Source organism: Topomyia yanbarensis, chromosome 3 (assembly GCF_030247195.1).
Source record: "Topomyia yanbarensis strain Yona2022 chromosome 3, ASM3024719v1, whole genome shotgun sequence".
In the NCBI taxonomy this organism is placed as follows: domain Eukaryota; kingdom Metazoa; phylum Arthropoda; class Insecta; order Diptera; family Culicidae; genus Topomyia; species Topomyia yanbarensis.
The window spans coordinates 105454231-105481679 of NC_080672.1; the positions used below are offsets into that span (position 1 = coordinate 105454231).

The 27449-nt window shown below is 38.5% G+C and overlaps 1 protein-coding gene across 2 annotated transcripts; it reads right to left on the reverse strand.

The window, feature by feature from the left end:
- Positions 1–27033, reverse strand: LOC131688874 (ankyrin repeat and LEM domain-containing protein 1-like). 2 transcript variants are annotated; one of them, XM_058973464.1, is made up of 3 exons: positions 26536–27033; positions 24504–26475; positions 1–1350 (listed from the first exon to the last, which is right to left on the reverse strand). In XM_058973464.1, the coding sequence occupies exons 2-3, from the start codon at positions 26430–26432 to the stop codon at positions 739–741; spliced, it is 2541 nt and encodes an 846-aa protein (XP_058829447.1). In that variant the 5' UTR covers positions 26433–26475; positions 26536–27033; the 3' UTR covers positions 1–738. The 2 variants fall into 2 exon arrangements, with proteins under 2 accessions (XP_058829447.1, XP_058829448.1); XM_058973465.1 differs by lacking the exons at positions 24504–26475; positions 26536–27033 and adding exons at positions 2575–3336; positions 3426–5164 and having other exon boundaries at positions 1212–1350.
- Between the last annotated feature and the right edge of the window lie 416 nt (positions 27034–27449).

Sequence of the window (27449 nt, forward strand, 5' to 3'; positions counted from 1 at the left end):
TTATTTTCAACAAATTTTATTATGGAACGTAAAAGAATCAATTCCTACATATTTAACCCTAGTTGAGTTGCAGTGATGTAGTACACATGCGTACATTTAATATTTAAGATTCAACATTCAGCATTGTTGCTGTGTTGGTTTACGAGGTAGCGTTAGGAATGAATCGGATATTTTTGTCATGATATACTGCTCAATAAACTACAACGACTCGGCATGTTTCCGATGTTGATTTGAGTGCTATTTTTTGGAGTGTAAACTCATTACCATAATAGTATACTAGTTTTTTCACGATTAAGGCGTCTGATAAAATTAAACTAGGAGACAAAATTTGTTCTTTTCTTTTTTGGTAAAAACTAACCCTGGTAGCTTCTGATCAATCGAACCTCGCATTGGAGACGTTTATAACGGTACTGGGATAATGTTCTCTTTGCAGAGCTGACTACAGTAAATGGTATTGTCTTTCAAAACGAATAGCATGAAATATATTACTATCTTCGTTTCTGCTTTAAGTAAAAAATCAAAATCAATACAATCTCATATCTGATAGGAAATAAACATATTAAAATAAAAAAAAAGCATACAAAACATACGAATACAGGTAATCAACTGGGAAACTGGAACGGGGATGCGTGCAACCCTAAAGGATAGCAATAAATAACTGTCACTGCTTAAAACAATAAGAATACCGTTTAGTGAATTAAAACCTATCCCTGGAGCTATCAGTGAAATAAAAGCACACTATTTTCGCAGTCTTAAGAGTGAGCGACGACTTTGCTTACTACATGCAACATTGTGAACTGGTTCCTCCTCTTTGCTGGGCGAATTCGGTGCCAAATCTTTGCACACTGAGTTCGGGTGAAACTCACACAAACATTTGATACAGAACGCGAACCCACAGCTTTTTCCACTGCATATCGCGTAATCACACTGGGACTCATCTCCGCGCCGCTGCCGGTTGCCATTTCTGCTCTTACGCTCTAGCAGCGAACCGGAAGAATCCGTACTTGTATCGGCCGAATTGCGCCGACGAGCGGCCCTACTGACCGGAGTGATTCGAGCGTCCATCGAGCAGGATCTCGGTAGCAAACTGGTTGAGAATAAGTTCCTACGAATTCGGTTCGAATCATTGGGGGACAGAGGACTATCGACAGTCTCAAGATTGGTGGAATTATTGCTGCTGGCATCAGGTAGCGTGTAGGATTTCTCTAGCTTTGCTGTCACTGCGCTAAGGTTTACGGTGCTCGCAGGCATCGCACATTTGACGGATGATTTACCAAGCACTACGCGGCTTGGTTTCTCACAGCGTGGGCAAGCTTTCAGTCTTTCCGATTTTTTGAGGTGCGATGCAATCTGTGGAATAATATGAAAGAAAGTCGAACGTCAAATAAATGTATCAATTTTTGTTTCGGAAGACGTTTGCAAGCCTACAATTCCGTTATTGCGGACCCACGTCACTTTATAGACAGTTTTGTGCTCGAATTTTGCCTGTACGAGGGGAGTTTTTTTGACTGCCCAAAATATTGTTTACCTCCACAATTGTTACTTCTAGAGTTTTATGTCTTTGAAAACATTTATTTGAATAAAGTAGCTACGCGAGTATGTCTACAATTTTTATAACGTATCTTTACAATTGCATTGAATTTCAGATCTTATTTGCCAGTTTTCTCAACCAACAGTGTCGAATTGTTATGCCAGTAAGAATTGAGAAATAGTAATCAAAACTCTGTTGTTCATGAAATATTATTCCCCACAATTAGCCCGGCAGTTATTCTGATCTATTCAGATTAAAGAATTCTTTAGAATTATCTATTTTGAAGACGACAAATAACCAATTGATTCATAACATAAAGCAGAGGCGGGCATAGCGTAACCAAGTACGCAGCTCTGCGTTCGATTTCCAAACCCGAGTTAGAGTTAGGGATTTCTTTATACCATTAGAGTTAGAGATTTCTTTATACCGGAAAAAGAAAAGCCAAATTAAAACCTCTAAAATTAAAAACAAATACCTGGAACTATACTGCCCATTATCGCATATTTGTCCCATTTTCTATGGAATTTCCTATCTTTATGGGACTAATTTGCGATCATGGGCAGTATAGTTATCATCCTATTCAAACCATACAATGCATATTTTCCCGGCATAGTGCATAACTTGTTTAATAGCTTGTCAGCCTAATAGAGAGAACTTGTCCCAATATCTACTGCTCTATCACTGATGTGATGTGATACTTGTCACGGAATGTTTGATGACATTGCCCTTGGCGCCAATTTCTACTGCTATATACTGTCCATGATCACAAATCAGTCCCTTAAAGATAAGACATCCCATGGAAAACGGGACAAATATATGATCATTGGCAGTATATACAAACAAACAAAGACATCTTTAAAATGGGCAATCCCAATATTTATATCAAGTATACCTTTCATTATAATGTTATAACCAGAAGGATAAATCAATAGTGTGACAAGTCTCCCATACTATACATTTATTTCACTAACTCACAGATCAGTTGTTAAAAATACAATAATTTAGGCAAAACTTTCCTCTAATACTAATCATATAATACTGACCACGTTAGATCAAATCACTAGGCAGCAGCTGCGTCTCGCCTTCGGCCAGAAACACCAGCATCGCTTTGTGCAGTAGCAAAATGCCAAGTTGCTTACGACGCTTCATCGGCCAGGACAGCGCCTTCCCGTAGTAGTCGCCCCGTTTGAGATTTGTTAAATTCTGCACCCCTATCGCATCGATTATGGCCGCTTCCCGGGTATACGCTTCCGCTGGCATTATGCTGTGGAACACGTGCAGACAAATGACACCCCGTTGCGAGCGCCAGATGTCGATTATTCGGTTTAGCTTGGCACTGTCTGACATCTGTTTGCGATTGAGTATTTTAGACGCCTGACAAAACCGTTCGATACGATCTTCGCTTTGGAAAATTATTTGTTCTTCTTCCACTTCCAATTGGGTATCTACGATGGGTGGCTTCAATCCAACAGGCTCAGTGGACTTTTGATGGTACAACTTCATAGCATCGTACAAATGACAATAGGGTCGACTGGACTTGCCTTTGCCGACGTAAAATATGGACTGTAGAAAACGTTTCCACAGTTGATGGGGTGATGTCATTTTTTGTTGAGCTGGTAGATTCTCTGAAACACGCGGGTCAATTAATAGATAGATGAAGCTCTTTTTTAGGTGACCCTCGCGCCATGTTTTCTCGCTAGTTGTCTGAAACTCGTTGGACATTTCCGTTTCCAGCGACTGATGGTCGGAGATTTGTTGGAAGACATCTACGCTACGGAGAGTGGACAGAAGCTCCACCGAATAGTCTGTACATAAAAAGGTTTGTTTAGTCGAAAAGTGACGAATCAGAAAACGTAACATTTCAAAATCAAAGCTACCTCGATTCGATACTTACTTGGCTGATGCTTGTTCTTGACCTGAGCAAACGCTCGCTCTGGATCTCGCTTGTATTTCACCAGTTTCTTTAAATACAACTTTTTTGTGTGTTTAGTTATGGGACCTGGCGGTTCACCGAAATTCGTGAGCTCTGCTCGGAGTGCATCAGTATCGTAGTCTAGAGGGGGCAATGTGATGGCAGTTGATTGACTAGATAGCGAAGGATTTCGATGTTGCTTTGAAGCGCTGGCTTCTTCCGATATCGGACCTGCCAAAAACTTTTTTTCGTAAAATACTAGACCAGCTTCATCGTCAGTGTGGACGTACTCTTCAGTTATTTGCACGATATGATTCGATGCATTGGGCGGAAGAGCTTTGGCAGTTCCCGATTCAGGTGAGCTGTATAAAGCCCGAGCGAATTCATTTGTCTTTAGACTATCCTCATAGTAAACTACATGTTCTTCGGCCGTTCTGAAAGTTGAACTAGGATCGCTCTCTACACTGTTGGGAACGGTTATATCTTGCGCTGGTTCTTCTTCGATGCTAACGTCTGAAAACCCTGAAAGAATTCTCTCTATATGCTCTAGATTTGTACTTAGCTTGTTTCTGTCTCGCAGTGTAGCTATTTTATCCCTCCAACATTCTATGAACGAAGATCTGCGACCCATTCCAGTCATATTTCGACTGAAATCGGTCAAGTTCCGTTCAGTCAACTCAAACAGATTTTTTCGACCAACTACAACATCTTCGTCATCTGTGCTTTCCTGAGCGCTGTGATCGTCCCCGACCTCAATTGCAGCTTGTTCTATCGCTACAATCGATTTGTTAATGTTATCTTTGATTTTTTTAGAACGGCTTCTTCTTCGATGCGTTATGTTAATGTAGTATGGCGAAGTGGCATCAAAATTATAATGAACCCGATTGGGTGTTAGCTTGTTTTCGTCCAATGTTTGAACTGCTTTAAGACAATTTTTCGTTGGTGTAGTAACTCTTAAATAACCGCCTAAGCACTTGATATAACCACTTCCCGTGTTCGAATTTTGCTCTAGCATCTGTTCCCGCTTCTTTTCAAATTTCCGCTCGAATGCGTAGTTCTGCATCACCCGAATCACATCGAAATGGCCTTCCTCTACGGCATACTCAACCGGTGTTTTTGATTCATCATCTTGCAAATCCATATCACCGCCAGCTTTCAGCAACAGTTCCACCAATCGAACCCGGCCTAAACTGGCAGCAACGTGCAGTGGAGTTATTCCTTCCTCACTTGTCCGCAGATTCGGATCTGCGCCGTACTGCAACATCAAACTGGTCATATGCTCCGCCAACCGTACATTTTCCACACCGATCACAAGATGAATTGGAGCGACATTTTTCTCCAATACGATAGCGTTCGGGTTCGCGTTATGTTTCTCCAGCAAAATCCGAAGCGATTCCAAATTATGGTCCTCCAGAGTATCCAACAGACAGAGGGCAAGGTAGTACTCCGCTCGAGACATTGCAAACGGCACTTTAAACTTAACGTGTGTAGAACTTCTATTTCACTTTTAACTAAACATTCTAAAACAAACAATGCGCCATGCCAAGCAGCAATCAAAACAGAACAGAAGACGCTAAATAAAATAATATGCACGGAACGTGCGAACTTCAACGATTTTTGTGGGACAGACGCGTATATCTTTCCATCGCACACGAAAACAATATAGGTAAACATAAGGTAGCACTAATACTTTCATAGCTCCGCATCTGACAGTTTGCTCCTTCGGAAATTTCCCTCTTTTGCGGAAGGGATTTTTTTATACTGTGTTCGTCGAGTCGTTCGCTCTCATTATGATCAAATTCGATGCGGTGTGCGTGTGTTAGCCTCCAGCTGTTGTCAGCAGAAGAGTGCATTCGTTTTGTTGATAATCAAAATTGCAATGCTCGAGGACAACACGACGTCCAAAAAAATGTTTCAAAATCGTTCAACACGGGTCCAATGATGGACGTTTGTTGAACGGCTATTAAGATTTCTGACAGCTCATTTACAACCACAGATACAAACTCAAGTCAAAGGAAATTGGTTTGTTTTCATCAGGAAATACCTAACCTCAATCGATTTTTGCACGACAAAATATTTTGTTTTCATCACGAAATAATTCAGCGCCTTTTCTTTTTCAACGGGAATAAAAAGGTCAATTTGGACGTTGTCCAAATTGGTCCAATGAACACCCTTCTTTGGGCGATTTTGAAACCAACCGTTCCTAGAGGGGAGCGACAAAGTTGTCAGTTTTCAATGTACACAAGGGTGGGACAAAAATGGTACCATTTGGGTCCTAGAACAACTGCAAATTCTTAGCTCGATCCCTAAAACTGTATTTTTGCGCCCACTGTTTAAAGTTTACATGGGATTTTGTATGGGTAAATTAACTTTTACAACATAATTCCCCCAGGAGTCGCCCATTGCTTCCTAAAAATGACAATAGGGTCTCTAAAACCACGAAACGATCTGATGCTTGAGCAAAAAGTTATTGAGCTGAAACCGATTGATGCTCTGACGATTGATAAATTATACATTTTTTCTAACCCCACTGCTGTTGGTTGTCCAATAATATGCAATTTTGTTTTGATCTGCTAATTCGCAAGAGTTTTGAGGGATAATTCGAGGTTTCTTTTGTACATAATAAGAGAAAACTGAGAATTTTGTATATAATTCGACCGTCAGCAGCAGTGATGCTATGAATAGTAAAATTTTCATCAATCTTCAGGATACCAATCGGTTTTTGCTTAATAACTTTTTCCACAAGCATCAGATCGTTTCGCGAACTTCTAGACTTTGTTTCCTTGATAAATTTCCTATAAAAATCAGACATCTATTTATTTTTAGGTGGTAACGAACGAGTCTTGGATAATTCCCCATAGGAAATCCTATGTAAACTTTAAACAGTGGGCGCAAAAATATAGTTTCACCGATCGAGCTTAAAATTTGCAGAGTTGTTCTGGGAGCTAAAAGGGACCCAAAAAGTTACTCGGAGCAAAATTTTATTTTTTTTTCATGCAACCATGCCCCATCTAATGTACACTGATACCACAGAGAACAGACATCCATGATCGAACAAAAATATTTAAAAAACGTGTGTAAACATTTGAATTAATATACATACGTTAAACACTAGCGCCGCCACACCAACCTATCCCAAGTATCCGTCAAATCCATTCCGGAACCGGTTCGAAATCCTGAATGGATTCAGTATGGAATCTTGCTCAAAGCAAACAACCGATTCCACCTCTATCGGTTGATGCATTTGAGCTGGAATTCATGCAGAAAGGCTGAACCGGTTCCGGACTAGTTTGACTGCCGTCATTTCTGTCGAACTCAGACACAAAAAACATGACGACAGTAGCGCACCTAGTTTGGATATCCCAACTACCTTCGAAACCGTTAGAGATTTTACACAAGTTGAAAGATTGACGTCTGTTCTCTGTGCTGATACACTCAGCCAAAAAATACAGCGAATTTCATGGGAATATCGTATAATCTTTAGCCACAAGTAGCACGTATGTAAATCATAAGATTATCTTATGAAATGGCGTTTATTTTGTCAAATCGGTTTGCTATGATTTCATGTTCCATAAGGCATCTTTGAATTATCATAAGACAATATTTTACATTTCTCTTATGTTTATGAGAATCATAAGATGCTCGTATGAAATTCGAACGACTGGCATATGCAATAACTTATAAAATGTTAAGGTAATCATAAAAGTCGTGTGTTTTTCATATTAATCTTATGGAAACATAGTTATGTTATATTTTTATTCATTATAAGCTAAATCTTATGAATTTCGCTATACGTTTTGCCTTAGTGTAAAATTCGCTGTATTGAATCTATTGATTTCACACATGATTTTTTGCAATTTATAGCAGCACAAAAATTATGTCACATAAATATCATGTGAAAACTATAAAAATTCATGTGGCGTGCATCAAAATTATTACAGTTTGCCACATAGAAATTTGTTTCATAGCAGATTTCACATCAAATGTATGTGTGTGATTAATACAATTTACAATTTCGACCGTTTTTATAAACTCCCGATTTTATGAATTTTTTGTACCCGATTTTATCAACCTGCAAATCCATCCTTTTATACCAGCAATTCAGTCCTACAATCTCCCAATTGCATTCAATCATGATAATGGGTCCTGCACTGATAGATAGTAGTCGAAATGTAGGGTAGTTTACCCAATTTTGGACCTATTTCAGGTACTTAATGGTCTACTGTCACATTTTGCTTGAATTTTCATTCTGATTCGTTTTTGTCTCCAAGTGTGTGATGTCTGTTCTCTAGTTTGTCTACTCCTACAAAATGATCCCCTGTTAGTGCGTTTTATCATCACTTAACAAAATTCGAATTGAATCAGCTATTGTATTGTTCCAGTTCTCTTCTGTTATCTCCTATGTCATTCAAGGTCTATTCACTTGTAAGTAGGAACACACCAACCAGTCCGAACCAACGAGAATGGCCCATGTTAGTCGAAAGCCATAGACCCTGGCTCAAACCGCCCATCTCTATCGAAAATACGTGTGCCTGTTCCAAACTCTGAAATCCGATACGAATTATTGTTTGATGACAGAAAACCCCAAAAAATATCATATCAGTTTGTCCCATTCTTCAATTTTTTTGGGGGCTTATAGGACTGCAGCTTATAGCTTAGGGAATCTCGGTCCGTCCCGCGAGACAAAATTTGCAAAATCGGACGAATTAGCAACTGTCTGCCAAGTAAACAGGGGTCTTTGGGAGGAGGACTAAATTTTGCGCCTGTTTGTGTCGGAGTGTGTAAGGTCAAGTCCTCTACTTTTGTCTAGTCCAATGTATCAAGCTCCTAACAACGCGTGTTTAATAGTCAGTGATGCAATTAAAACTTCGCATTGATTCCGCTTCTGTCTTGTTCCTGATCTCCTCTTATTGGCCCTTTTCAAAAAACACGCGAGAAATATTTGTCAGAGCATTACGACCACCATACTGGCATATCCCATAATTAGAATGATCGCTTGGATATCAATTCAGGAACACTCACGCACTAAACGGTATCACAGAACCACCTTTGGTGGTAACCTCTCGATTAACTTTGGATGTGCCTTTTACTCAACGTTTACGCTTGAGACGGATATCTGTTCTCTGTGCCGAAATTGATGTTGCTTCTCAGTTTTGCACGACCCAGAAGGAAATTGGCCTTGATCCCACTGCTCTGTCATCGATGTTACGTGATATTCGTTATGGAATATTGTTTGTGTGGGGTCCATTCATAAACAATGTCTCGCAGAAAAAGTCTAAAATTGTTGTTGGTTTTATTAACCCCGCCCCACTAGTACGTTTCAAATTTTTAGTTTTTCTCTCGTTAATTCATGGCTTTTCCCCAACTGTCAATACGCGACATCATTTATGAACGGCCCTTGGTAATATCTTTAGAGCAGAACATCCAATGAAAAATAGGATTGACAGGATTTTTGTGCGTTTTTAGCACATTGTGTCACATTTTTATGTTTGTTATGCATACTAAGAATACCAAATCATGTGATGTGATGGCCGGAAGATTAGAGAAGCAACCGCCCCCCCCCCCCCCCCCTTTCCCCCATAGCAAAATTCCTCCAGATGGTCGAACACAAATTCACCCGGAATTGGAACGGGTTTAGCCCGTCGCCTACCCTCCACAGCCATCACCTTTGCCGTTACCAACAAATCTTAAGACACCACGAAAGTTATTTTACCCGCCTTCCCGTGGGTCATACGAGGTTCACCCAGGTTGTACGACCTTCCCCAAAAAACCATTCCCCAGAAACTAAAACAGAGAAGTTGTTCCCCCAGAAAGAACCATTCTCCACAAAAACCATTCCATCGAAAGTACCAATTACCAGAAAACCTTTTCCCAGAAAGTATTTTTGCCCAGAAAACCGTTACCCAGAATGAACAAATACCCAGAAGTTCATACCCCAGAAAAAAAACCATTTCCCAGAAATTGAGGTATTTTAACTGAAGATGACTTATTTATTAGTATTAATATTCAGGTTTGGTTTTGTAATATAAGAGCTATTGATAAAATGGTACCTTTTAATGTTGTACCATCTTCCTGGTCGGCAATTAAAACTTCTTTTAATTTTTTGTCTCTCCTGCATGTTTGTTTACAGCGACGCCGGTTTATCATATCTCCTTGCAGATATCGCATATATTCCGCCGACGTGGACTGCTCTTTCTATTTGAATGCTTTCACAACCGCATAAAGTTTAAGGTCACTGGTACCTTTTAAGAGAGCATTTCATTTGTTGTGAAACGCTATAGAAGGCGTTTGAGGTTTTGGGTATGTCATTGAGGGTGTTGTATCGCATGGTCCATAATTCAGAGGAAAGTCTGGCCTGTGCCTGTGCGCAGTGTTTTCCAACCCTTCGTTTCTCCAAAACGTAATTTTTTCGATGCCATCGAAGTACGGGGCCATTTGATCCGGAGCTAAAGCACGAACAATACCCAAGCCTTCAGGCACATCTTGAGGCTTCAAAAAGTCCAAGGCCTGGGTTTGTCTGAAAGAGATCTGCATTTGCACGCTTTTCAAATAAATTCCACATAATCCCAATTTTTGGATCCGTTTCCACCAATTTCTCGTTAGGTGGAAAAAGGCAACCATATCGCACAGAATTGGGAACAATCCTTGCGATAGCGTTTATCTCATCGGTTTTTAAATCTGTCAATACTATCGACGGATTAATTGTAATATTGTTGTTAGCTTTTTTCTAGTTGGATTCTGATTTATCTGGAAGAAGCATGTGTACTAGGGTGGGGCATTGTTATATGGAAAAATGTAATCATAGCCATATCAACCGAGCACAGCACTTTTTTGGTTCCTTTTGGGGTCCCAAACAACTGTGCAAAATTTGGGGTCGATTGGAGTTGACCCGGCGTAGCGCATTGCGTTTGAAATTTGTATGGAGATTAGTATGGGAAAACCAACATTTTTGCACTTTTAATTCTACAGACTACAATTCTTCCTTCAGTATTCAAACAAATAGATAGAAGTGTAGTCCAGGATATGCTGAACAACTTTGCCGAAGGATGTATGGTGTTAGAATGTCTCTAAGCCAAGTTATAGCTGTTCAAAGTTCGATACATCGAAGTAAATGTCAAAAATCATTTTTATTGCCAACACTGCGGGTGTACCAATGGTATTTCATATAGCATTCCAAAATAACATTATATATTTTAGTTTTACCACATTGATATGTTTGGATGAATTATTCAAAAGTCTTAGCTCAATTTCATGAGCGTAGGTAGTTGAGCAATAGGGCGTAGTGAGGGGGGATGGGGGGGGGGGGGAGGCTTTAATATGTAGAAATTCGAACTGAAATGTTGTCGAGTTGGAATGTTCAGATGAATTATTTCAAAACAATTACACAATGTCCTACGCATAATAGTAACGATGAAATAAAACATACTGTATCCCTTTACCTTGACTTTTATCAATAGAAGTTACGTTACAGACTGAATCAATTGATGTCGAGTTGATATGTCAGAGGATTGCATTGATTATGTTTCAGTTTAATAGGCACTATGATTGATGGGATGCTCATTTCGATGCTGTTAGATCACCTGAAGCAAAAATTGTTGTATGGATCTGGTGGATTTCGTGTTGAAATCCAGAAATTAGCTTCACGCCTCGTGATGGAACAGCATAGAAATGAGCATGCTATCAAATCATAATGCGTATTAAACCGAAATATAATCCTCTGACATATCAAATCGACATCAGCTGATTCAGTCTGCAATGTAACTTCTATTGATAAAAGTCAAGGCAAAGGGATACAGTATTTTTTATTTCATTGTTACTATTATGCGTAGGACATTGTGTAATTGTTTTGAAATAATTCATCTGAACATTCCAACTCGACAACATTTCAGTTCGAATTTCTACATATTAAAGCCTCCCCCCCCCCCCCCATCCCCCCTCACTACGCCCTATTGCTCAACTACCTACGCTCATGAAATTGAGCTAAGACTTTTGAATAATTCATCCAAACATATCAATGTGGTAAAACTAAAATATATAATGTTATTTTGGAATGCTATATGAAATACCATTGGTACACCCGCAGTGTTGGCAATAAAAATGATTTTTGACATTTACTTCGATGTATCGAACTTTGAACAGCTATAACTTGGCTTAGAGACATTCTAACACCATACATCCTTCGGCAAAGTTGTTCAGCATATCCTGGACTACACTTCTATCTATTTGTTTGAATACTGAAGGAAGAATTGTAGTCTGTAGAATTAAAAGTGCAAAAATGTTGGTTTTCCCATACTAATCTCCATACAAATTTCAAACGCAATGCGCTACGCCGGGTCAACTCCAATCGACCCCAAATTTTGCACAGTTGTTTGGGACCCCAAAAGGAACCAAAAAAGTGCTGTGCTGAAAAAACGATCATTTTGCCTCACCCTAATGTGTACTAAGGGCAAGAACGTTCGTTCAATGCTCAATGTTCCGATTGACCCGTGGATGGCAATTCATGTATCAGATGAATCAATAAGGGCATGACCTGTGATAAACTCGAATGCCTGGTTTATTCGAACATAGGAGTTGACTCCTTCTTTTAAACATAAGCAGCTCTTTGAATATGTACATATGCCAAATAGCCCTCGGAATAAAACTTGTTATCCACTCGTCTGACCGGTTTTCTCAAACATAGGGGTTGATTCATTCTTTCCAGCACACTATGGAATAGCTGGAGCAAAAAGTTGGCTAAAATAGGCAAAACATATTCGAACTATCATATTAAAGATTTTTTATAACATTCTTCGATGTTTGTTGCATCATGTACCATCGAAATTTCAAGGGGGGCTCTACTCTCAAGGCGTAAAATTGAGGTGTTTTTTGGGAATAAATTGCGAAAGATCTACTGAATGGATCGTAATTTTTTATTTTGAAGATGCATGTTTCAGCTTTTCAATTTAACTGTAAACGACGAAAACAAAAATCTCTGCGACCTTGAAAGGTCATTGGTGACATTGATGTTTAAATTACATGAGTCCCGCTTAATTAAATTTTCGGCTAATTGGGTAATCAGTAACCAAAAGGTTGATATTCTCTATAATCATAGGTACGTTGGCTATATTTTAACGGGTTTTTTAATTGTTTTTTTTTATGTTATGTAACGATTTGTAAAAATTTTCAACTATGACGTCATTTTTTGAATAAAATTTTACAAATCGTACTCGGCCCAACATAGCGGTATGATTTCTGAACAATTAAAAAAAATATCGAAATCGGACCAATAGCTCTATGAGGAGATTCGACAGCTAAAAAATACTACTATCGGGAAAACGCGCTTTTTTCGTCTTCAAAACTGAAATTCGAAAGCCAAAACACGTATCTTTGTTATTAAAAACATAATTAAAATCTATTCACTCCCTAACAGTTAATTCCCAAAAAAATGTTTCATTTCTTCTAAAAACTGGCCGCATGCAACAGTTTTTATTAAATCGAAACTTTGCAATCAATGAAGTATTATTAAGTCAGAAAACGTTGTTGAAAGTATCGAGTTATTAACCCTCAAAAAGGCAACCGGGTCTCAGAGGCCCGGCACGTTACAATTTTTTAGTTACAAAAAAATGTGTATGCAGTATAAGCTCGGGCATGGAAATTTTGATAAGTAGCTTTGAAATCTATAACAAAAATAAAGAATTGTGAAATTTTCATCTATGGAGTGATGCGCAGCTATGTTTGAATTTTTTACATGCACAAAAAGGCAAGCCGGGTCTGGCAGGCCCGGTGTGCATGCAATATTTACTAGGAATACCACTGGATTTATACATTAATATTTATCTAAAAAAAACATTTTGATGAGTTCATCTTCATATTAGCAGGAATTTTTTTCATGTTTTGATTGATTTTATCTTTTACCTTTTCTTATAAGAAAAAAATCTTGAAAGTTTGAGCGAATTCTATGCATTTCTTTTATAAGAAATGTAAAAATAGCATACGATAATGACGTGTGGCATATTTTTTGGGTTAATACTTTTATTTCACCAATGTGGTCTACTTGACAATTATTTGGATATAACATAACCTAACTCTGTCGTTATTGTCTATTTTTGTTGTCTATTCTTTGTGTTATAGTTGTCGTAATTATTCAAATTGTAGGATCTAAAAGCAACAAAAAATTTAAATGGCTATAAGACGATATGCCCATGTTTTCAATCGTCTCAAAGAATCTGAAGTAATGGAAGAAATTCGAGCAAATTCAACAGCAGACGATTTCGAAACTGATTTGCAAAGCGAGGAAGAAGATGTGAATGATATTGCTTCCGACGATGAATCTGATGCAGAAAAATATGAATATGTACTCCGGTTATGCATCAGAAGAAATTAATAGCAACCCAGAAACATTTATTGGTCGTGTTCAAACGAAATGGAGCTCAGAACCAATCGACAGTCGACGTGATCTTCCGAGTACTCACCTTTTGGAAAAAAAAATTTGACCTTTTTACATCCATCGCCTTATACGCTGAAATCGGGATTTGCTGCGTGTTCGTACTCATCATCTTGCAATTCCGGAACCGGCAGTCAGATCAATTAGAAATTCAACAGCAGCCAATGAAAATGCTGTACCTTTCATTTGAAACCAAGTTTGTAAAAATCGGTAAAGAATTCGCTGAGAAATAGGTATGACATTACCTTAGGAACTTGGTAAGTTCCCTCGGGGCATCAAGAACCTCCATAGCCTGCCAATGTGCCTTCGGTGGGACAATAATGATCTAGACATGCAAAGCCAAGTAATGTTGCACATATTTTAATATATATATATATTGCATCATTTGGACATCATGGTGGTATCAGCTTCTATGGAAATTTGCTGTGTTATTGTACTCTTCAACACGTACCTCCAGAACCGAAAAACGGATCAATAAAAAAATCAATAGCGACCGATGGGAAGGCTGCACCTTTCATTTGACACTAAATTTGTACAAATCGGTCCAGCCACCTCAGAGAAAAATCGGTGAGATTGTTTGCCACATACATACATCCATCCATACATACATACACACACATACAGACATTTTACGATCTCGACGAACTGAGTCGAATGGTATAAGAGATTTGGCCCTGCGGGTCTCGGTTAAAAAGTCGAAATTTCGACCGATTGCATAACCTTTCTATATGAGAACGGCAAAAAGGAGCTTGAATTTAGACGGGCCTAAGAGGCCCGGCTTGCCCTTTAACGTTAGGATTTTAGCTTGCCTTCACAAGGGTTAAGGGGTTACATCATTAGAATTTTCAAAAAATCGAAAAAAATCAATGGCTGAAAATGTGCTTAAAATAGTTTTGAAAATGATATGTCACCGAAGCGCGTCTTATGTATATCCCGAGCGTACTGAAAACTTTAAACGTGATTTTTTCGAAACCACTTTTAGCTGGTCGGAAATGCAAGTCAAACAACTCTTTTAGGATAGTTTTGAAGTTTGCACAGTGTATTCAAAATTCCTGTCTGCAGCGACGTACGTAGGATTTTAGACTTTCTTGGTACATTTTTTTAAATTTGCGTCGATTTTAATGAATTTTACAGCGCCTTTTCAGTAACAAATGTGCCATTTCGCAAAATCCTACCTCGCTTGCCATTGTACCAAGAAATCGAAAAAAAAAATAGTTTTTAGCTGTAGGCAGCCACAGTTTTGTGCTCAATCAATAACCGTCAATAACACGCAATGCGAAAGAAGTTTGAGATGTTCTATTAGGTATCTAACGTAATGGTACTCTTTTTATGTTTCTAGATCTTCAGTTAATATTACATGCCTTTATGTATTATCACAGAGAACAGACATATAAGCTGGAACAAATTTTCCCGAAAAACCTGTGTAAACATTTAAATGAAAACACGTTGAAAATCACCATCGCATAAAGGTTCGCATGCGTGAGTCACCATTGTATACAAGTTTGCACACAAGTTCCGTACAGCGATTGCTGGCCGATCGAAGCGCCGACCAGTGGCATGGTGCTACTTGCTGTTGTCATTTCAAAGCGACAGTTTAAGTTTTTTACAAAAGTTGAAAACTTTTCTTGTATGTCAGTTCTCAGTGGTATTATAGAGTTTTAGAATATTTCCGCAGCGCAACGCCGCAAATATCGAAAGTCGACGATTGTTGAATATTTAACAGTAGTTGCAGTAGTAGGCTAAAGTCTTGATTAAAATGCCAACCGCCGTTAATTTTTTTTTGCTTTCTAGTTCGCACTAAACTCGCAAGGCAACACAAGTTTTATCATAGAAATTTGCTACAAAAAACAACTGAAATAGTGAGTTTTCCTTGATTTTAATGTAGAATACATTTAAGCTTTCAATATAGGGGTCCCGTTTCAAAATATCGGCTGCGGCGCCGCGTCAGATTTTGAACTTTAATAACTTTTATCGTACTTAACAGAATGATTTGATTTTTAGGCCAATTTGTTGGAAATATGTTCCTCTATGCTGTATTAAAATTTGAAGTATATATAACATGCACTAATAACAAAAAATTGTGTTTTAAAAATTTTTTCGAAAACGACTCGGAAAAGTGAAAATTTTCAGCCCATCCCGCACAGAGCCGTCACTATGGTGGACCAACCGAACAATAAAATAATGAAAAGTTTATATATAGGTCCACTACATGTTTGTTCCAATTATTATTCGCATTGGGTTGCTTGACGAGAGCAGTTGGTGGGGGAAAAACGGCATATTCCTTTGGTTAGGCCATTAGAAGCCGGACGGAAAGGAAAGGCTCATGCACGGCACGAGAACGAGCGAGAAAACGATAGTAGTGCATGTTAGCGCGATTATATAAATATCTATCGGTCGGTTTTTCTCATCATTCGTATTCGTTCAAGCACTAGCAAGCAGCCAGTCCACCGAAGGAAAGCAGTTGGCGATGACGACGGTCGGAAAAAGTGCCCCAGCTACTGGTGACTCGTCGCAACCCGATCAGGAACTGTCGCCCTGCAAGAATTTCGCCCTAACTAAAGGGCAATAGAGCAACTAATCTGTAGGCTATCGTTCCAGCGTCTGGGTCGTGAGATTGTGCAGGACTGCAAAGTCGAGCTACGCTTACAAAGCTCAGTCGTAATGATGCCCCGAGAAGCCAACGATGCCTACTTGGTCGGTTTGTTCGAGGATGCAAAATAGTGCGCCAAGCGCATAACTTTCACGCCAAATACATTTAATTGGCTCACCGTGTCCGCGGGGAGTTCGTCTGAATTATGCTCCCGCAATAAAATAATAAACGGTTCTTTACAGGACCAATTAATTGTGTTCTAATAAGAGTTGAACCGAAATTTACATTTTATGGTGCATAACAAATAATTTTCAGAAAGCTATATAAGAAATACGATGTGTGGAAAGAAAGAAAGAAAGAGAATTCAAATTATCCTCTCTCGCTCGTTTTCGTGCACTGCTTCTCCATTCCTTTCTGCTGCTAATACCATCATAACTAAAACGAATGTGGGTGTTCCCCCACCATCCCATGGCCAGTATCAGCGCTAACAAATAAGACAAAAGAATTTAAATTTGTGAAAATCTTTTCCTTCCTTCTTTTCAAATCTGCAACATTCTTTGAAAATATTGTTGGAATGTTGTTATTGAAAAACTGAACATGCAAGTCTGCTAGCACTGGCCACTAGATTGAAGGCGATGGAAAGACAGAATATTCGTTTTGGTTATGCTAGTATTGGTAGCCGAACGGAAAGGAAAGGCACAGGAATGGCACGAAAACGAGCGAGAGAGCGATAGTAGTGCTTTCTCGTGTTTTCATATATGAATATTGGTCGGTCGGTTTTTCTCATCATTCGTATTCGTTCAAGCACTAGCAAGCAGCCAGTCCACCGGAGGAAAGCAGTTGGCAATGATGACGGTCCGCAAAAGTGCCCCAGCTACTGGTGGCCCATCGCAACCAACTACCGATCAGGAACTGTCGCCATGCCAGTATTTCGCCCCAACTAAAGGGCAACGGAGCAACTAATCCGCTGGCTAACATTCCAGCGTCTGGTTCGTAAGTTGTGCAGCTCCGTGCTAGTAGCAAACAAAATGGCCCTACCAGTGTCTGATTCGTGAGATTGTGCAGGATTTCAAAGTCGAGCTAAGCTTATAAAGTTCAGCCGTAATAGTACCCGAAGAAGCCAGTCTTGTTGTTTTATTCGAGGCTACAAAACAGTTCGCCAGGCACTATCATGCCAATTATATCCAACGATCCAGCGCATCATCATCAACACCAACGCCGATACCAAAGGTTCTTTTCAGAACCACCATTATTACCATAGAGAATTATTTGAAAATTTCCCATTCAAACGTGATTCTGTTGAATATTATTAGATTTAAATTAACGTTTCGAATTGAAATCACGACGCTCCGGTTAAGTCACAGACATTACCCACCCATCTTTTTTATTGTAACCACGACTCACGGTTTAATATAGACACCCCATTTCAATATTTCGGAAGGAACAGAAGGTCGAGTTTAGAAAGTTTGTAACTTTCATTGTACTTAACCAAATTACACAATGTTCGCACTAATGATTTAGAATTATAACCAAGAATCCTCTATTAGATTTGTAAATATGTATAATTTACATGAATAAAGAAAAGTTGATTTTCAGGTATCAATTATCTGTTCTGTCATTGGCCAGTACTATGCGACTTCCTCATGCTAACAATTCATTTCATCGTTAGCCATCTCCCTCATCAAGGCCAACAACGCCAACAAAAACGGTCCTTTTCAGGACCACCATCATTTTTGTAAAGAATAATTTGAAATATTCCTCGCCCAAATCACCTTTTGTCCGAAAATTCCAATGAGTATCAACATATTTGAAGAACGTGTTCCTTATGTATTCTACATCTCTCCGGTTATGTCGCAGACATTACCCACCCATCTTTTTGAGCTCTTTTGAAGCTATAGTGAGGCATATGTACCGAGAGTTGCATGCTCCAAAAGTAATCAATGGCACTAGTTTACAAATTTTGGGTTAATTGCATGAAGTTAAGCAAAAAGGTGGTTTCTAAGTCAATTTTGGGTCGCTGAGTACGAAAATCAAATCCATTTTCTTTTTCAAAGAACCGTTTTTGTGATTTTTTGAAAAAGGTGTTTTTGAGCACTTTTTGCAGTTTTTGGTCAATATATCAGGAACTTCTGATTAACACAAACGACTCACCATTCGAAAGGTATTGATGTGCCCATTCCAAAAATGTATAACACGTTACGATAAAACATCAATAATTTAGGTTAAGTTTTATTTTTTGTGTTTCGAATTCATCTCGTCAGTAACTAGCACCATCTGGGTGTCTAGTTAGACGATGTATCTAAACTAAAACCCAAATTAGCACTAGTTAGACACAAAAAATTCCAAACAGTTCATACGACACATGTGAACGTTCAAAGCAACTGACTTGTCCCGAGTGATGTCCCGGGAAGCAAGCACAGAGGCTCAGATTTGCTGACGAGAAAGCGAAAACGAACTCTTGTCTTTTGGCTCGGGAGCCAAACGCCTGGCATTATGCAATCTTAAATTCCCATAAGGGAAAAATTGGACTGAACCACTTTGTGCATTAAGGGCACAAAACCTAACTTAAATTAAGTTTTATTTTTTGTGCTTCTTTTAATACCTTATGTGATAGGCAAACTTCTTACGTGAATTTTAAGCCTATGATCACAAAAATCCGACAAAAACTGGTGATGTTATTAAGAACCGAGTGACAAATGCTCAGTTTTTCACATACCGTAAACCGGGGTGACATTGATCACTTTTCGAAGTAATCATTACATATTTTTAGACGCAACACATTTTTTTCAAGTTTTATATTTTTAAAACATGTACTGATGTATGGAGAACAAGATTTTATGGTTTTACCTAAAATTCTCCGCTTCCAGCTATTTTTCCAAAACTGATTTCAAATTGAAGTCCGTTTTCGTATTCCGGGGTGACTTTGATAACCTGCATGTTCGCCCACATTAAATTATTGGTTCCGAGCAGAGTCTGATAACAAATTGAGAACTAAACTTGATGTTGTGATGTAGTAGGGAATGATTGCTCAGGTTGCTATCATTTTGGTCGTTTTAACGGTTAAAAGATCAAAATCGAAAGCAGAAAAATTGCACTATGACATCAAACAGAAAACTATTTATGCTATCAGTGAAAGCAAATTGAAAACTCATTGAGATGGTGAAATATTTCATTGATAACAAAATAAGTAATCATTTTAATGTTCGTCAAAGAAATAGAAACAAACATTTTTTTTCTAAAAATGTAAGCACATCAAAATAAGATCAAATATGATGTCATATCTGAAAAAGTTTAAACTGATATCAAAATAAGATTTCAATTTGATGCTTGATATCAAAATATGTTGTCTATTTGCTGTAATTTTGATATTGGACTTTGCTCGGTATGTCAATGTTTTTTCACTCAAATTTTTGTTTAAACTAATTCTGGAATGATACTCATTGTTAAATAGATGTTAATTGCTATTATACAAAGTATTTCAATATACTGTAAAATTCGAGTAAACAAAATTCGTATAAGTTGTGTCCAACTAGAATAAAAGATTCTGAAAACCTTTAAAACAGCTAAAATTGTTTTATTTCAGTGCTTTATCAATGTACAAAAAGTTTCATTCATTTTAACACGTTGGACAATTGAACAATTAAAAATATTGCGAATTTTAGCTTGAAATAATTGCCAACTAGTTGCACAAAAAATTGTTTTTAAAATAAGCAAACTCTTAAAAATAAATTTGGCACATCCCACTTTAAAGGAAAATAAAAACTCGCTTGTAATTTATTACTCTTGCTCAAATCTGAGATTTATTTGTTTTATAAAAAAATAGACACTTTACGAAGTTTCGTAAAAATAAGGTTAAGTCAAATTTCGGTTTTTTGTACTTTTTGTACCCAAAAACCGAACAATATACTCAAAAAGTATAACAAATCAGTATTTTATAAGTTTAGAGTCAAAATCATTTCAAATTAAAATGATTCGGTGGACTATTCTGGTTTAATAAGCGATCTACGAAAAAAGTTTCGAGTGATCAAAGTCACCCCAACGATCAAAGTCACCCCGGTTTACGGTATCTCTTTTTGTCTTAAATAAGATTAGACTAGTTTACAAGAAAAATGAAGTTACGAGAAAGTGTTTTCTAGATTAATTTTGGGTCGCTGAACACGAAAATAATGCTCTACTCCTCTGTTAAAGAAGTTCGAGTTTAAAAAAAAACGTTTTTGTTTTGCTTCCGCTTTTTTGTTTTTGCTCTATTTTTTATTACAGAAAATTAATTTTTCATATTTTCAGAACCTAATGTGATAGATTTTAACAATTTTAAGGTAATCGCGATAAGCTAAGAAGAAAGGTGTTTCCTCTGTTAATTTTGGATCGCTGAATACGAAAACCATTTCCATTGTCCATTTTTTTTTCAAGGAAACATTTTCATGAGTTCTTTGAAAAAGGTGTTTTGGGCACTATTTTAATTATTTGTCAATTACCTTGTTCAAATAGGATCCGATAGAAACAGTTCGAAAGGTATCGATATGCCCTTTCCGAAAATGCATAATATGCGTAGATCAAATCTCGATAAACATATGATTACGGCATAAAAGCCAACTGTCAAAATTCTCTTTGAAAGGAAATTTCAAACTGTTACCCGCCAATCACAGATGTTTATAGTAAACAAAAGAAAAAAAACATTCTCTTGCATTAACTGTTATGAACTGCGTTTAACCAGTAACGGTTTGTCCGGAATTTACATTTATTATGATTACAATCGACCAAAGTAAAAAAAAGTCTAATGTCTTTTTTTTTAAATGCATATTTCTAGTAATTTTTTTTATAATAAATGAAGGACAGAAGAAAATTCTTTTTGAATCTAATGAAATAAATATTCTTTTTGCATAAATTTTAAACCAATGGTCACAAAAATTGGATGAAAATGTAGATGGAATGAAGCACTTTGTGAAAATTTTAGCATTTTATTTTTCGCACAATCATACTTTCGGCTGAAATAATCTTCTATACTTGATAGTTATTGTTTGTGTTGGGTACTGTCTTCTCGAGCTTGCATCCATCCATCCTGCGGCATTTGAATGGTTTTGGATTTTTCACTGTACAACTAAGTGCCCTTTTTAAAATGTGAAAATATCGTTGGAAAAGTTATGTTTTGTCTGTGGTGAGCACATATTTTACGAATTAAAGAAATTTTCGCCTTCTGCTTCAACAGGCTTCACAGCAGATTCTCAATTCACAGAATATTACGTGGCTAGTGCTACGATCCCACTGAGACTCCTTCCCGATAGGGACTCGAATATTTGACGACTGGCTTATGAGACCAGTGCTACACCCTCTAAACCGCCGCACCAGGGCAGGGTCCGCTAAAATCATAAAATTTTCATTTCACTCAACATTTTCCATCCGATTTTAGTGATATTAGGCTTAAAATTAACGTAAACATATTATCTGTCATCTTAGATTCCAAAAAGTCCGAAAGAAAAATTTGATTTTCGGTAAAAAATCATTTAACAATGAGTAACTTTTTAAAATGGTCAAAAATTCACTTTTTTAAAACTTTGGTCGCTTGCAGCGCTAAAAATTTTACGTATGATCGACACATATTATATGTTTTTGGAAAGGGCATCTCGGCACCTTTCAATCTGCATATTGACCAATTTAATTGAATGATTTTGACACGAAATATTGACTAAAAACTACAAAAAGTGCTCAAGAACGAGTTTTTTGAGAAAATTACAAAACAAAAAAATTAATATTGTTTTCGTGTCCAGCGACCCAAAATTAGTCTAAAAAATACTTTTTCTTGAAGCTTCATTTTTCTTGTAAACTAGTGTGGGTTTTGCATCTATAGAAGCCGAAATTAGCAATTGCGATACTATTGCTACATGCGGAGCAAGCGGTTTTAAGGTTGCACAGAGAATGCGCAAAATTCGAAAGCGAAAAAGCAGTTTTTGTCCACACCGCATGTCAGATCTTCATAAAAATCAATCAGCAGTACTGTAACAACATTCTACATACGCTGATTGATTTTTATGAAGATCTGACATACGGTGTGGAAAAAAAACTGCTTTTTTCGTTTGCGAATTTTGCGCATTCTCTGTGCAACCTTAAATGGTTTCAAAACCAATTATAATATTTTTTCTATCAAATAGGAATTTAAAGCTTTTATTTAACAAATAATCATCATTCGTAGATCTTCCCATCTTTTTTTAATGCGTTTAAATTTAAGCACAATGCATAAATATTAAAAAATACTGTGAATAGCGAACTTATAACAAGTATTTAAGTACACATGATCTAAATGTAACGAATTGTTTAATGAGACAATAGAAGAAAAAAATTCCGGGTTTTGATACTTTCTGAGTTTTGGTACTTTCTGCGGAACAGTTTTCTGTGTACTGGGTCTTTCTGGGTGAAAGTTTTCTGGCCTTTGGTACTTTCTGGGAATCAGTTTTCTGCGAATTAGTACTTTCTGGAATATGTGTTTCTGGGGAGAAAGCTTCGGCATTTTTTCTTCTGGGGAATGGTTTTCGGGGGAATGTTATACACTCGTTCACCCATACTCAGACCATAGCCCGTATCGACCCACTAGTATGCACAACTTGTAGCGCAAGACTCCCGATGAACCACTTACTCCTCCGCCAAAACCGGACCGAGTGCTGGGGAGGTTCTCCCGCAGCTTTCTGACTCTAACTATCCACCAACCCATCGCCTAGTATGCCCTCCGCCACAACCGAACCGGGTGCTGGGGAGGTTCTCCGCAGCTTTCCAACCACCACAATACGCCATCGCTCAACGGGCCCTCGCGGCCCCGATTAGGCGCTTTCAACCCGGAGCTCAACACCAGAACGACGAACCCAATAACAAACCGAGCTCAATGAAGATAAACCCAATGTTGTAAAATGCTACGTAACTATCATCCTTCTCATGGCGAATGACCCGCTGCGGTTATAGGCAAATAATAAATAATAATACCCCATCGAAAGTTTGACAAATTGATAAATTTCCTAGTCGACCGATGAAATCGGGTGGTTCAAGGTTGACCGATTAACCGTCTAAGTTTGGTTTCGTCGGTGACTAATTATCGTCAATTTTTTTAGTCTCCAGATTTAGTCTGTGTAAAACTGCTTCCAGTTTTAAACTACCAACTAATCGACCGATTAATTTGGTTGAAATAGGCAGATTTCAACGGATTTCGTCGATCATACTTAACAGGTTATTGCGTCGACAGACAAAAAAAAGAAATGTTACATAGCGGTACTTTCCGAGCCCATGCTCGACCGGAATGACATTTTCTAGGCTCTTTGTTTACTGTTGCTGATCAACTGTTTACAGGTTTTTATAGCGTTTCCTTTTTTCCTGGTGCTGCACCAGTTTAATGCAAAAAAGATATAGACTAGTTACACGCAAGATGAAGAGGAAGAAGTATTCGTCTTGAGATACACACATGTCTGAATAATGTCGTTTTCTATTTTGACTGTGCACTGCCAGTGTAGTCAGTGCTACACTCATACAAGTCTGTCTCTTTTTTGCACTGCCCCAGTGTAGCACCAGGTAAAAACAAAAACGACATAAGCGTAGCACTATCTACACCGGTGTTGTAATACAGAAAAAAAAGCTAAAATGCCATAAAGAACAGCTGATCAGTCAACAAAACAAGGAGCGCAGCAAATGTCATTTCGGTCGAGCAGGGGCTCGGTAAGTACCGCTATGTAAAATATGCGTATTTTGCTTCTTAAGAGTCGCTGCAACAATCGACCGAATAAATGGTGAGATAGTCGGTCGATTGTGCTGATGCAAGTCGATTTTGTTAGCGGGAAAATTGGAAGGATTTTCTATGAGGAGCTTATATGCAAATAAATCTAGCCAATTCACATGAAAATGTCTTTACATTTACACACAATTCTTGTACGTTATTATGCAAAATATCCCATCAATAATCATTACGCAAAATTTTCATTGTTCCTTGTCTATGAAATGTCCCAATTAAATTAATTTTCAACGGCCACCACTACCCGTATCTAGTGAAAGTATCCTGGAACAAATCACTCACCTTCTGATTCTCGCGGAACTTCCTCTTGGACGGGCTGACCGGTGGTGATTTCTGGACCGAATTTGCTCGTTTGGATTCCATCGCGGACAAACTGCCATCGATGGAGTTGCACAAGCTGAACGGTTGACGGGTCAGCTGCACCGGCTGCGGAGCCGATTCCTTTCCCACATCACAGTTCAATGATTTACCGGACGCCAGTAAACTGCAGTCCCGCGAAGCCGATCCGGTCCGATCGAGATTCTCTTTGATGTGCGATTCGCGAAGTAAAAATGCTCGTAGTCTCCGATTAACGCGACGGTGCTGGAGAATTATGGAACGCCAACCTCGCGAAACTGCTACCACCTGTACCAGATCGCTGTCGGCCAGATAATCGAGAATTACATCCAGAGCATCTTTGTCATGCTCATTCAGACGCTTAAGAATGTTCAGACGTTCAACGCCCACATACGAGCGACGGTATGCTCCTGGGATTGTCGGTTGCGATCGAAGTTTTGGCGAAGATGGTTTGCTGCGAGGTTTATCTTTTTTCCCAGAAGATAAACTGCGTGAAGACAACCGCTTTAGCTTGCGAGATTTATTCGCCGAGGTGGGTGTTCTAGGAATGCTTACAATGGAAATCAAAGGAGATTCGTTTTCCAGAATAGATGCAACAGATGCATTATAAAATGGAGCCTCACGGATAACGGAATCGTTTTGTGGAAGATCTTTTTCAGTGCAGCTTGTCTTCTTGGGAGTGAAGCTACAATCGTCGAATGACGGGAGTGGGGAGATTTCGTGATCTACATCAGATTCCTTCAGCTTATCGCCAGATGCATGTTGCGAAAGCAACGGTGCATCTAACAAAGCGGTGATGCTAATATCCTTTACTGGAACGAAGCGGTTTATAGTTCTAGGCGACTCAATATTTTGCTCCTGTGATGGTTTGCATTGAATAGTTGATGATTTAGGAAAAAACTGTCTAGGTGACGATTCCTGAAAAGCATTCTGTCTTCGGAGAGGAGCTCTGCGATTGGTATTTATTGATTTTTCTTGAAGAATCGTGTCCCGCTTCCGATAACTGTGCATCTTGCTTGGACTAAAACTTTGGAACTTACGCAAGGTCAATGGCTTATGTCCAACACCCATGGCTTTCTCATGCTGTAGCGCTTCCCAGTTGATGTTTTCTCGACCATCAACGTAAAAATTACATTCAAAACTAGCTGTCTTCGGTGTGCTTGAACGCATGAAATCATCGATAACCGAATTTCTACGACGCTTAGAATGAAAGATAGGAGAAATATCTTCCTGATCTAACTTTTTACAATCACTCTCCAACGAATCGACATGCCTTGGGGAAGATCGCAACTTATCTACATCGCCATCCGAATAGAGCTTTTCACGAAAACTAGCTAATTTACGCTTAGCAGAAGATTTGTTCTTTCGTGGAGTTGCGATTCCCATTGTAGATTTTCTACCGGACCGAAGAGGTGTACCTCCCGATTCGAACACATTCTCCATTGCTGACTTCTCAGGTGTACGTTGGACGAAAAGATTCTGGCACGTAGGTTTGTGGGCCAGAGGGATTCGTTTGGCTATCGGTCTTTTAACGGCACTGTTAGGCGTGGTCAGATGGAATTTCGAAATCTGTTCGATACTTGCCGCCGTAGTAGGAGTCAAAATACTACTGCATTTCAATGGTGTTTCCGATCCCCGTAGTTCCTCGAAGCTAGAATCCGCCTCATTATCTTCTTCGATCGTGGCCAGCACCGATCGAACGACGGAAGATGATGCATTGAACGATTGGTACGAATTATACCCACTATCGGCCAAGTGGCCACTGCCGTCGTGTCCACTAGCGTTTGGCAGCGAATTGTCTTTCAGCGGTTTGTTATTACTATTGCCGCTGTGGTTGTGGCGGATTGAAAAGTGCAGCTGTTGCGACTCTTCCATTTTGTTTCCCCTCTCTCTTCAACGGCCTTTAACATGCAAGAGCCTGATGGAAAAAAAATATTTTCAGCTTCTCTACGCAACTCTTAATATAAGAAAAAAATACCTTTTTTTTGTTAAGCTTAACTTCAATTTACGACAAAACTTTCTTACTTTTCACGATTTAAAACTTCGATTCAATCGCTTATCTACCTTAATATAGGCAGAGGCAAACATTCAAACAAGGACGCAGAGTTACACACACGCAATACTCTACCTTTATTTTACTTGGCAGAGGAAAAATCCCGAAAAAGTGCCACGAATCGCGAAAACCCGCTAGTTTTAATGATTAGCTAGCTCGGAACATTTTCTTCCAATCAGTGCCTTCCTAATGTTTTTAATTAAGGTTCTAAAACGAAAAACACCACGAAACGAATCACCACAATGTTCTTCTTGCTCTTCGCTTACTGCGAACTGTTTTTTTTATTCAAGCTGCGGCGGATCGCGAGACTCATTCAGTTGTGTCCGCAGGCCGACGGGGTATTCGCGAGAATGATGGCGAGCGTCGAGCTGAGGCTTTTCTATTTTGCGACACACATGCATGCGCAAAAGTCGTAATCCAAACCCGCACACATTGAAAGTGATTTGCGTCTCGAAGCAAAATCATAAAAAGGGGATATTTCTTGCTCGAGGGACAAGACATTAGACAAAGTTTCGCGTTTCTCTCTAGAAAAGGGCCCAATAAACCAAAAGTGTAGAGAAAAAAGAATTTGGAGTTGTTTCAATAAACTAATTTGAACTGATTCATTGGATGCGTTTTGATGCGACGAAGTGAGCTACCCAGGGATGCCAGATTTGAAGATTTGTCTTCATTTTGAAGACATTTGAAATGTTGTGAAGATGTGTTTTTCATTTTGAAGACAAATTTGTTCGGATGTCTGACTGATTTTTGGCAGAATTCTGGCTCAAAATCAATAACCGATTCAGAATCCTGGCCGTTGAAGACAAATGAAGACATTTTTTTATGAAATGTTAAAACAT